Consider the following 12,799-nt stretch of genomic DNA (forward strand, 5'->3'; position numbering starts at 1 on the left):
CCAAGAAGCTCCCCCTCAGTTCTGCAGCCGGAGCAAAAAGGTATAATGTAGAGAGGCTGGACTCAGCATTCTGGATTTGAATCCTGCTACAGATACCTAGTAGCCATGGGGCTCTCCAAACAGGGGATGAGAAAACTCTTATTAATGCAGGTCAACTCCTCTTCAAAAAGCATTAGAAGTTGTCCACCTTGAATCTAGTGGGATGCGTCAAAAAGCAAAGCATAAAATAAGATATTCCAAGTCTGTTCATAGTATTTCTCAAATCATTCTTCCTTTTATTTATTTTTACTTTGTTTTTGCTGAGGCAATTGGGGTTAAGTGACTTGCCTAGGGTCACACAGCCAAGAAGTGTCTGAGGTCAGATTTGAGCTCAGGTCCTCCTACTTCAGGACTGGGGTGCTCCATCCACTGCATCACCTAGCTGCCCCTCTTGCTTTTGTTTAAAAGAGAACAAAGCATCCTGAGCTCCTCTCCCATTTGAGGACCAAAGAAATAACCAAGCAGGTTCAGGAAGACAGGCCATCTAACTGCTTCTATTCCCATTTTATTCATACAGAATGGGAGACTTAGAGAGGTTAAATAAATTCTTCATGTTTACAAAGTTAATAGTCAGAGCTGGGATTTGAACTCTGACTTCATAATCCTCCCACCATACCAGGCCACCTTTCCTATGACAATAGGAAAAAGCTGACATGTAAGAAGACATCTCCCCGAGTGGGACAAACTAGACTTCAATCTCTGGCTTCTCATCAGAAAAGGCATTTTATCAAATTATTCTCATCCTGTCCATCTGTCTCGCTCCCTTGGGCCTGAGTCCCTCCCCTTCCCTGTGAGACTGCAATCTCTCGGTGGATGGCAGTGCCCTCTATTTTCTAATGTCTCTGACCATCTCTCACAGGTCCTTGCACACAGTGAGCAGGCTGTCAGTGAAGGGTCTTGATCATGAGAAGTTTGCTCCCAGATTCCGCCTTGAAGTACCCGAACGGATCCCGCGTGTTCCTGGTGTGTTGTTCAGGCCTGTTCGACTCTTCATGATCCCATGCAGGGTTTTCTCGGCAGACACCGGAGTGCTTGCCACTTCCTTTACCCACACACAGAAGCTGCCCAGGGTCACATGGTCAAGTGTCTGGAGCCACGTGCAGCTTTAGGTCTTCCAGACTCCAGGCCCAATGCTCTATGCCGAGCCCCCTGCTGGCACTGCCCATCTATTTAGCCAACTGTTATATACATTGCGTCTTCCTTTGTCCCATGAATGTTACTGGAAAGGGAAACAAGGGGACAGAGACTTGAATAGTGTTATGGCTTACTTTTGGAGAGGAAGACAGCCCTTATCTCTGTCTGGTTTTTATGCGGCATTCTCCAGCTCAGAACCCTTCCTACAATATCACTGACATTCATCCGCTCTGCCTGAAGCCTTCACGAAGAAGGAATCCCTCACTTTCCAAGCTGCCCATTCCAAATATGGATTACTTCCAGGAGGAGAACTGGAATGGTTGCTCTTTCTGACTTCTGGGGATCACTCAGTGTCACCCCTCCCTTCCCCTTTTTTTCGGTTACCAGGAGGCCCCAGACACGCACCTCCAATGCTTCCATCACCAAGTTGACCAGAGACGGAGAGCCACAGAACACAGGAGGCAAGCCCAACCCAAGGGTGTTTGATTGTCACTTTAATCTCTTGCACACACGGCTGCATGCATTGTAAACATGATCATTAGGCCGGGGCTTTCATCCGTGTTTATTTGACTTTAACATAAAAGTTACACATTTGAAATGTCTGTGGGGAGATGTCACTATTGGGATGGGTTAGTAGGGAATATATAGTACAATGTAACATGGGGAGGGGGGAAGAGGCTTCAGAAAGGAGGGGAGGCTCTGGACAGGAGCTGGCTCTGGCTCCTGCCTCTGGCTTGCCATCGGTCCTGGGCTCCTGCTGCCTAGCACACAGAGCGGCAGAAAGGCAACGAATCCTGGTCCTTCTGTCCTTTCAGGCAGTACTTCCCTTCTCCCATTCCACCCTCTCCTCTCCCTTTGAAGAAAAGAAATATGTACGGCTGGTCACAGTCTGTGGCACTGAGATGGGGAATGGCAGAGACTGGGAGGGGAATTCTGATAGTGGGGAAGAAGGAAAGCCCAAATCTTCACCAATAAATTAAAAAATACTGCACCTCACTCTATGAACTCATGCAATGGGCCACGGACCAGGGACACCGGGAGGGATCCCTTTCCACCTATGCAGCTCAGTTGGGTCACCTGGGTTCACCAAGGCACTGGGCTCAGACCATGAAGGGCAAGGCCAGGAAAGGGGATGAGAGGGCAGGCGGGCACCCACCAGCCAGGTCTAGGAACATTCTCCCCATCACCGTGTTTGGGATAGGACCTCTGCCGGCTCATTCAGAAACACAGCTATAAAGAGGCGCACCCATCTCTCCACTATGGGGTTCCAGGAGGTGATCCTTGCTCACAGACAAGTATCCAGATTGAGAGGGTGGGGAAAGGGGGTCTCTAACTTGTCAGCAACAGGACTGATTCTGCAGCTGGAATTGAGTAGGGGGTGGGGGTGTTATTTGGGGTCTATTTTTGAAGAAAAAACTCAAAAACCACACACCAGGGCCAAGTGTTGGAGATCGACTCCAACAGACTTGTCCTGAAGCCCAGGGTCATCTTACATTTCCAGAACCCCAAAGAGGGAGCGCCCCACTTAACCCCTCTTCCCACCAGCACCTGTTGGATTCACAAGCATTCAGCTTGGAGACGCGCGCACACACACACACACACACACCACACACACACACTCCAACATTCAATGGGCAACCTCTCCCCCAACCCAAGGGTATAGAGGCAGCTGTGGGAATGAAGCTGGAAAAAGATTGAAATGAAAGGACAACTTGGAAAGAGAAAACAAAAAGTAGAACCACCCACACAAACAATACTGTTAATGAGCCATCCAGACTACAACTTTAAATAATAAAGTGACTCTTTCAGAACCACCTCTAGGTCTGTTCAACATTTCACAGATTCCTTTTTTCTCTCTCCTCTATTTACAGGAAAAAAAAAAAAAAAGATATGACTTCTTGATAAAAGATGCCCCAAGGCCCATGTTGGACGGCAAAATGAAGTGTCTTAGTTGTTTCTAAAAAACCCAAAACTCCCACATCTGTTTAAATAATCAACAGATGTTGATAGATAATTTTTTGTTCCATTAATATGAAAACTGGGGCTGCAAGCAGCCAAAGTCCCCGAGGGCTGCTTGCCTCTGTTCCATAGGGGAGGGGAAGTGTCCCATGAAGCACCTGAACACGCCACACGCCCCAGGTCATGGTTTCACCCATCCCAAAGCCTTCTGGTCTGCTTATAAACTGCACAGGATGATCAACAGTGAGAGCCAGGAATCTCCTGGGAAGCCCTCAGTTCTGCTTGACCAAGGGGGTCTCCATCTCCTCCATTGCTCCTCCTCCCCCCAACAAATTCTCCCCAATTATGTCTGTATCTCTCTTTCCTTGTGGTCTTTGCTGGCTTGTCAATCTAGGCAACCAATCATGTTTTCCATAAGCAGCACAGAAGAAGTACTTATGTGGATTCAGAGAAATGCCCCAAAGAGAACCTGGACATGTTAAATGATCAGTTTGGGAACTTACACCGTCCCGCCATGTCTACTTCCAATAGCCAAGCCTTCTCTCTGTTATATGACTTAAATAGGGAAAAAGGTTACTTAAAGCTAGTCTTGTTGAGAAAAAGAATTCTTCCTAAAGAGAGATGAAAGCTGGTTCAATGTGCAACATAAACTTGGCAGGAGGGGCTCTGCTGGGACCAGAGGAGGGGGAGTCGTCCCAAGAGGCCATGAAGCATCGTAGAAGGAAGGAAATGGCAAGAGAAGAGGTGGAGAAGAGATGGAGAGTGAAGTTTAAGGCACGCACTCAGCAGACCGGAACAGGACTCAGGATTGGGGGATGGGGAAAGCTCACAGATCTCTGGAGATGCTCAGGGACCCAGCTGGCTGGCAGCAGGCTGGTGAGGAGAAACAGGACAGGAGAAATGCCCTTCAGACCCCTCCCCATTCCAATCAGACTCTACAAGGTAGTCTTCCTTCCTTCCAGAAAACAAGCCTCCGGAGCTGAAGTTGATCCAGGATTTCTTGCTCTAATAGTAGAGCTTGCCTTCCTGCAAGCCCCTCTCCCTGACTGTGCACGGCTCCTAAGAGGAGCTTTTACAGGAAGTAATACCTGAAGAGGTGCCTTTTAAGTGGGGGACGATGATAAAGTGTTAAGGGGAGTAGGTGGGGGTCTGATCCAACAGGCTGCCCTTGTCCGACCCGAGCCCGAGCCACTCCAAGGCCCTGGCTTTAGACCAAACTTCCTGGACTTTCTCATCCCAGCATCCCTCATTACGGACACTGACATTTACTCCACACCTCGGGAAGCCAGGGCTGGGACTGCCACGAGGGGGTCATGGATCCTGGGAAACCCAGACCCCTGCCGCTTTCTGGAGGCGTCTGACACCCTCTGCTATTGGAGAGCCGAGTCTGGGAGCAGGCAAGAGATGGCGCTGTGATAGCATCAACCAGGGTCCCTGGCCAGATGGTGGTCCCCCATTTGGGAGAACATCTCCTCAATTCCACACAGACCCAAAACAATCTCCACAAGGAGACCGGATCCTCCCTCATTTGTACTGCTCTTCTGACAGGGACCCCTTCCTTACACCCAGGGAGTTACGGCTTAGGAAGGTCAAAGATCTAAGGTGGGGGGGCAGGACAGAGGCCCCCTCATTCTTCTGCCTCTTCACAGTGTGAAACAGGGCTTGAAGGCAAGCAGTCCGATGTCCAGAAGGGAAAACATTGGCTTGCAGACCAGTCACAAAGCCTGAATGGCCTCTGCTGGGGTCATGGAGTCTCTTCCCTCCAGGTATGGAGTGAGCCTTGGCTCCCTCTGGGAAAAACAGAAGGAGCCCTGGAGAATTTCCTGTCATGGCTGGAGGAGCTACCTGGGAGCTGCCATCCACCCGGGGCTGGAGGGGCTGCCCGGGAGCTGCCGTCCATCCAAGCTGGAGGAGCTGGCCTGACTGCTGCCCATCCGGGCTCCAAGAAGAGGGCACTGGCAGAGTTGGCTGGGGCGTAGAGGGGGCGGGGGCGGGGGGAGAGTCACGTCTCGCCGCTTGGGCGAGCTGTCCAGTAACAGGCCCAAATGTCTATTCCAGTCTCCTAGCTGCCTTCGGCGTGTCTTCTGAGCGGCTTGCTCCCTCGCTACTCCCCCTCCTAGGTCTTCTCTTCTCGATCTGTTTTTCGCCGAGTTATGTTCCGGGGTTTGATTTTGAGAGAGAGTTCCCATAAGGCCTCCTCGGCTAGGTGGTCGCTGAAATCATTGAAGAAGTTCACGATGTCCTCATTTCTGCGGATTTCATAATGTCTGCAAAACCAGACACACAAAAAATCAGATATCGGGTAAGACAAGCAATCTGGAAGTCAGGGTCTCCAGACCGATGTCAGGGAGGAAGGGGGCAGGAGATGACTTCTAAGGGCCTCTCTCTCTCTCAAAGTCTCCAAATGGCCCTGTCTTGAGGCTTCTAGGAGGCTTAGGAAATACCCCAGAAATACTTTTATCTTCCTTTCCAGGAACTTTGCTTCAAAGCCTACCTGTTTCTGGGGAGTGGGAGGAAGGGGGAGGAAGGATCCCTTAGGCTATTTGATATTTGGTAAAGTCTCTAATTCCAGAGCTTCTATTTACTCCATCTGTAAAACGGGGAACCACCAGTTACAATAATGATTACGACTCTTATTTATAAGGACATGTAAAGATTTAAAAAGTATTTTTCTCACTGCAATTTTGTGAGTAAGGAGAGGAAGTATTACTACCTCTGTTTTTGAGATAAGGAAGCTATGGCTCAAGAGAATTTGTGACTCAGTAATTTCATCTATCCAAAGGCACAGCAAGTTGCATTCTGGATTTAACTATCACCCATAAGGAAGGACTGGTTACTAAAGTGAAAAACAAAGGGGATCTTCTCCCTTAAGATTTGTGACAGAGAACAGACATATGGCAATTGAATATGCACTCTGGATAGATCCTGAGAGGGCAGATCTCAGAGTTCAGAGAACAGCTAGTTAAGAGCTGGTAACTAAAATTGTACAGTGGAAGTCAGCCCAGGAAGGGATGGGAAGTTTAAGAATGAAATTCTGAAGCTACAATCACAAATAATAATTTTAGGGAGAGGTAAAACAAAGATACTATTATAGATGCACAGGGAACTCACAACCCAAGCTAGATATGAAAAAGATAGACTGAAAATGGAAGCAAGGACAGAGAATGAAGGATGAACACAAAACCATGTTACTTGGCCTTCTAAGAAGAGTGACAAGAAGGATCAAGAATGACCTGAGCTGGGGCTGGGGATGACAGCTATGGTTAGCACAGAGACTATTGTTTTTCTAAGCTATATTCAAGAAAAGAACAACAAAGAAAGGTGTAGAATCATTGCACTGCTTGGAGTGGATAAGATGACGGACATGGTGGAGAGAAGGTAGAATTGGTCAACTTGTATTGTTTCTGTTTTCTCTGTCAAGGAAAATGGTCTTTGGACTAAAAAAGGCAAAAAAAAAAAAAAAAAAAAAAAGGCCAACAATGAGATGACACTCCACAAGAAGTAAGGAGCACATACATGCCTTTTATGAATTCAAATCACTTGATCTTATAAACTGTTGAGTACACAAAAGATGTGATTCCACTATCAGTCAAAGGCAGAAAGAAAGACTCCCATGGCAGCCCATCTTGGGTAGCAAAAAAAATATGGAAAAAAAAGTAAGGTCCTAATGAATAGAGGATGAACAAATTGTGCTACATGAATGAAATAGAATATTACTGTCCCACAAGAAAACAAAAATGAGGAATTGTGAGAAACATGAGAAGACCTGTATGAACTGATGCAGAATAAAGTAAGCAGAACCAAAAGAACTTAACAATAATATCAACAATGTAAACTAAATTATCACAAAAAAGGAACCGAATCCTGATGAACTCTAATTCTCAATCTTGTTACTGGACAACAGTGAATAAAACAGGACTTCGTTCTCTATTAAAGATGTGATCACCGAGTAGTTTATCGATTTTTCTTTGTTGTAAAGGATGGTTTGCTTCTGGGAGAGGTATATTGAGAGAGACACTATATATATAATGTATGCTGGAGATATGCTAGTGTCACAACAAAAGATATCAATGAAATTTTATTTTTCTTTTAAAGACTTGGCAGATGTGATTGCTGAGCTCACGCCAGTGACATGGAGAATAGGATACCAATATCAAGTGTCTATTTGGGGAGGAAGACAATCCCTCCCCAACTTTTCAAAAAGAAAAAGAACTGTTGTCCAACTAGAGTCCAGGGGGCTTTACATTGATGCTTAAGAAAATTCTGGAATGTATTATTCAAAGGGATGGTTAATGAACATCTAGAAATGAAAGTAGAAATTACAAAAACAAAAAAACCCCCATGGTTTTTAAAAGTAAAGATCATGCTATAACAAATCTTATTTACTTTTTTCCAATGTTTACAAGTTCCTGGTAGATCATGGCATAATAGTATCATGGGCTTGAGAGGATGTGGAGTCCTATTCCCTCATTTTACAGCGAGATTAAGTTATTTGTACAAGTCATACCAGGTAGTAAGACAGTATTTGAAGTAAGATCTAGACCAGTGGTCCTTAAACTTTTTAAATAGGGGGCCAGTTCACTGTTCCTCAGACTGTTAGAGGGTCAGACTACAGTAAAAATAAAAGCTCACACTGTCTCCACCCCTCAGTCCATTTGCCATAAACCGGTGGGCCGCATAAATGTCCTCGGCGGGCCGCCTCTGGCCCATGGGCCGTAATTTGAGAAACCCTGATCTAGACTCTCTAAATATACCATTATGCCATGTTGTCTCCCTGACTGGTGATCTTTATTGGCTCCATGTTTACTTGGGAAGAAGTCTTCTCTGCAGCATCCTAGGAACGTATATTTAGATATTGTTGCTTCATATTTTATCAGTTACTTGGATAAAAGGAGAGATGGTATGCTGATAAAATATGTAAATGATGCAAAGCAAGAAGGGACATCTAACAAGTGGGATGAGAGCCTCTAGATCCAAACAGATAATAGGCAGAATAGAATGATGAGCTGCATTTGAGATGAAGTGAGGGACAAATGGGGACAAATACAAAATTTTACACCTGGGTTAAAAAAAAAAAACAGCTTTGTAAGTATAAGAGTGGGAAGACACGACCAGAACCACGAACCAGTGGTTCCTCTGAAAAAAAAAAAAAAAAGGGAATCTTAAGGGAACCATGAGCTCAATCAGCCAACAGGAGTGATATGGCAGCCAAGAAAGAGGTTAGACTATATTAAGAGAGAAGTACTCTCTGGAAATAAGGAGAGCTAGGTGCCCTGAGATTTTGCCATGATCAGATCATTTTTGGAGTGTTGGGCTCAATTTTGGCTGCTACATTTTCAGAAAGACTCTGGACATTGGAAGGCATCCAGCAGCATGGGCCAGGGTCTTAAACCCCTATGCAATGAAGGAACTGGAGATGCTTAGTCAGAAGAGGAGAAAAGAGGCAGAAACACGATGGCTGTTTTCCTCCAGACACATCCCACTTGGATCCAGAGGAAAGGACCAGGAAGAGTAGGTGGATACTGTGGAGAGGTTAATGGAGCTGCCTCAAAGTGGGTTGGGCTGCTTGGCTGACCACTTGCTTAGTGCCCTCTCAGGGAATTCTTCTTGCTTGAGTGGGGGCCCCTTCCAGTTCTGTGACCCCCTTATAAGTCCCAAGACTCCTGACTCCAATTTAGTACTATCTCATGTGGTCCTTTCAAACTACACTAGCCAAAAGACCTGCACTGAATCACAAGGACCAAGTGAAATAACATGAAAAATGCTCTAGAATGCCTTAGCTCTCCAGGACTGTCAAGCTAGAAAAGCTTCAGGGCTGGGTCCCTGCCCCACTGCTAAAAGGGCTTTTCCTAGGAGGGGCCCTCCACTAAGGATTGCAGACACTCATGAAATCATACCCCCCATAGAAGGTGAGGGAGGGCCTGCACTGGTGGAGGGAGGAGCTGCCCCTGAGAATATCAGGAGGGGGTGACAGCTAGCAGGGATCGTGGCCAGAACTCACGCCTGCTGGAAACATCTCATACTGTCCAGGATGTTGAACTGCTGCCAACGCTTGGAAAAATTCACTTTCCCGTCAATGTAGTCTGGGTTTCCAAGGTGAACAAAGGTGAGGTCCTGCAGAATCAGGCCCCTAGAGTGACAAACAAGACATTTCCTTAGTGGGAGTGGGAAGGGCCAACAGGACCCACAAAGCATTCTGGTCAATCCAAGTGCTTGTGGTGGTTTATGTGGGGCGTCAGTCACTGCTGTCTGCTTGGTCAGACTGATTTATTACAAGGGAGGGCTAGGGACAGGTGGGGTGGTGGGGATGGCACTTCGGTGAATTAACTGGTGGGCAGGGCTGCACAAAAGACATTAAGAAAAGAAGTAATAATGAAATGTTAATAAACATATAGAAGAGAGCATAAGATTATTTAGAAGAAGACAGACAAGCAGAGCAGTTTTGTTGGATTTTTACTACATGAGATTAAACATGGGGATGGGGATTGGACCTGTGACTTCACTGGCATAGCAAATTTCCTCTATCATCTCAGGTTAGCACCTTTCCTTCAATTTGAAGCCCTGAGAGAGCTGCCCAGAACACAGAGAGCTTAAGTGACTTGCCCAGAATCACACAGTAAGAGGCAGAGGTGGGTTTTGAATCCAGGTCTTTCTGGCTTGGAAGCCAACTCTCAATCTACTATTTAACAGCTGTCTCACTAAAGGTAATCTATACTTTAAAAAAACCTGCAAACTGAATTAAATGGAAATTCAGCTTCATATACGATTCCATTTTCTGTTCTTTGTATATTGAAATGCTCATGTTTGTTGAGTTTATAATAAAAGAAAATTCATGTTAAAAATGTGTCCAATTAAAAACTCTGTGACAGGCAATTCCTATCTATTTTTGTCATGATAAAGAATAATAAATGGATTTACTTACATATCTACCCCTTATATGTATTCTTGGTTCATCAATGAGAGTTTTTCTTTCTTACATTGTCTTCCAAATTTTAATCACCTTGTTTAGCAGCAGCAGCCGCTGCCCCCTTGGAATTTGAATCCTGTCTCTGCTACCCCCCCAGTTGGGTGACCATGAGAAGCTCACTTCACCTCTCCAGGTCTCAATTTCCTTCTTATAAAATGAGAAATTGTTCTAGATGCTCTCTAAGATACTTTCCAGTTCTAAATCCTATGAGGTCTCTCTGAGAGGCTTTCAGCCTCTGGCCCATGAATGGCTCTGGTTGGTAAATGAAAGGCTGGGCTACCATTCATAACTCAGTTGTTCTTAGCAAGCTCACACAGGCTCAACTACAAGGAAGTAACCACTTTCCTGGCTCTCTGTGATTGCCTATAAATATGTGGACCATTAAGTAGAATGATTTCCCCATTTAATTGGTAAAATCAGGTTTTAAAGTAAGGGAGGGAGGAAAGATACATAATAAATTATAATGGAATACAAATAAAAAATTCTCAAATGTAAAATATTAACAACCATCTAGAAAGTTTTCAAAATTATCAAAGATCATAGAAAAGAAAGTGGAAACAAATGTGTTCTCTCACAAATGAAGCAAAGACAAAAGAAAAAATTTTGTATTGGTGGGGATGCATTGCTAGTGGGGATGCATTGCTAGTGGAGCTGTGAAGTGGCCCAGTGATTCAGGAAAATGATTTAGAATTATGCAAGAAAGGTGACAAAATGGGTCATATTCTCTGGTCCAGGGTTCTCATTGCTAAGGTCATACCACAAGGTAATTACTAACCAGAAGAAAAGACCTTTTGTTATAAAACGATTCCAAGCAGAATTTTGGGCAAATGCAAAAAAACTAGAAACAAATATTCAATGACTGGGAAATGGCTGAAAAAATGATGGATGAATGAATGTAATGAAATCACTGCATCATAAGGAATGACGGACAGTGAGCATTCAGAGATATGGGAAAACCCATATGAAGGGGTACAAGTCTAAAAGACCAATATATACAATTATTTCAGGCAACTGGTGGCACAATGGGTAGGGCACCAGACCTGGAGGGAGGAAGAACAGAGTTCAAATCTAGCCTCAGACACTTAGTAGTGACTGGGCAAGTCACTTAAGTTGTTTTCTCCAGATTCCTCAATTGTGAAGAGATGCTGTGAGGATCCAATGAGATGATATTTGTAAAGTGTTTAGTATAATGCCTGGCACCTTGGTAATATGTAAATGATTATTTCCTACTCCAGTAGATGGAGAAAACTTTAAATGGCAAAAAAAATTTTTTTCTGGAAAAAAAAAATTGGATTACCTTACTTCCATTTACAAGTACCCACAGCTCAGGAAAGTTGCATGTTTTAGCGACTGCATTTTTATTTTACTGGTTTTAGAGGATGCAAATGGAATCATGTAGGGGTTTGTATGTGTGTTGACACATTATCAATAAAATATTTAAAGATGAAATAAATTGGAGGGAGGGAGGATTACATGAGCAATGAAGATTGGCCTCTACCACCCTGGGGGAGAGCTCAGTCCTGGGTACCACAGCTATATTCTCCCTCACTCAATGGTCTGAATGTCTGGAGCCTTGTGAGAGGCAATGGGGAAGGATGACCTGAAAGAACCCCCAGCTTCAGGGAGATAAGGGGAGATAATTGTATCTGTAATGACAACTTAGCTCTAAGAAGAGTCTAATAATCACAGAAAGAGATTCATGAAGGGACGTGGTGATTAAAGCTGGTACACAGGGTCCTTTCCACTGGAGAAAGAATCTTATTTAAAGGTTCAAATGTCTTGGTCTGAAGGTAATTCGGGGTTCTTATGCAGGAAGGGATGGAGGTCACTGTCTCTCCCATTCAAAGTTCTTAAGTTCTGAGCCCAAGGAAGACACTACTCACAGGTATGGGATGCACGGAGGTTCCACCTCAGAAAGAGCCGCCCGATAGGCCCGGAAAGAGGAAGAGCTGTCAATCAAAGTGCAGTACTCGGCCAGGCCCTGAGGGAGGACACAATGAGAGGTGACAACCAGTATGGTGGGTGAGCGCCACGCTGCGGCAACAAGCCTGCTTACTGACCACCTGGGCAACTGAGGGCAAGGCCCACAGCCTGAAACCTCCATTTCCTTGTCTGGATGCTGCTGGCCAAGGTCCCCTGGGTCTCACACCCTGCACTTCATTCTAAGATAGCCCCAGCTCGAGCACTCTAAGTCCAGAACAACCCAGCTAAGACCCAACATTTCCTAGGCCAAAAACTCTCCATGTACCTGAGCTTAGGTTGTATGTGCCCAGTTAGTTTGAAGTCCATAAAATCGTGGATCAAGCTGCTAGGACTCTCGTTGGTCCTGCTCAGGCCCATGGACACCCTGGGCACTCCTGGAGCTACTGCTCCAGGAGTTCACTTATCCATTTCTTTAACATGTGCCCTTCAATGGCAGGGCCTTGTTATCAAACACCCACAAGTACAAGGTAACTATCTGGGGAAGAGACATGTTTGGAGGCAGCTTTCCCTCTCTCCACCAGCAGTCATTCTGGACCTCATTTACCTGCATGCCGTCTCCTCCAAGAAGCCTTCCCTGATCCAGTATCCCTTTCTCATTGGCCAATCTTGCCTTAGTTCAGGCCCTGGACCTCAGCAGTGGGCTCCTAACCGGTCTTCAGCCTCCCTTCTCTAAGTCAAACTCTTCATAGCCCCCAGAACTGACATTACTACATGAGG

General features: G+C 45.4%; 1 protein-coding gene across 1 annotated transcript in view; it reads right to left on the reverse strand.

Annotated features, from left to right (window-relative positions):
* Positions 1–1,652: 1,652 nt before the first annotated feature.
* RAPGEF1 (Rap guanine nucleotide exchange factor 1) overlaps positions 1,653–12,799 on the reverse strand; it is a 158,505-nt gene continuing 147,358 nt past the window's right edge. Inside the window, exons 25-27 of the mRNA XM_074293935.1 lie at positions 11,983–12,080; positions 9,134–9,262; positions 1,653–5,399 (exon numbers count right to left, since the gene is read on the reverse strand). Of these exons, the coding sequence (XP_074150036.1) occupies positions 5,249–5,399; positions 9,134–9,262; positions 11,983–12,080 (378 nt within the window). The 3' untranslated portion in view covers positions 1,653–5,248. The remainder of the gene's footprint in view (positions 5,400–9,133; positions 9,263–11,982; positions 12,081–12,799) is intronic.

This window comes from Sminthopsis crassicaudata, chromosome 2, assembly GCF_048593235.1.
Source record: "Sminthopsis crassicaudata isolate SCR6 chromosome 2, ASM4859323v1, whole genome shotgun sequence".
NCBI classification, from domain to species: domain Eukaryota; kingdom Metazoa; phylum Chordata; class Mammalia; order Dasyuromorphia; family Dasyuridae; genus Sminthopsis; species Sminthopsis crassicaudata.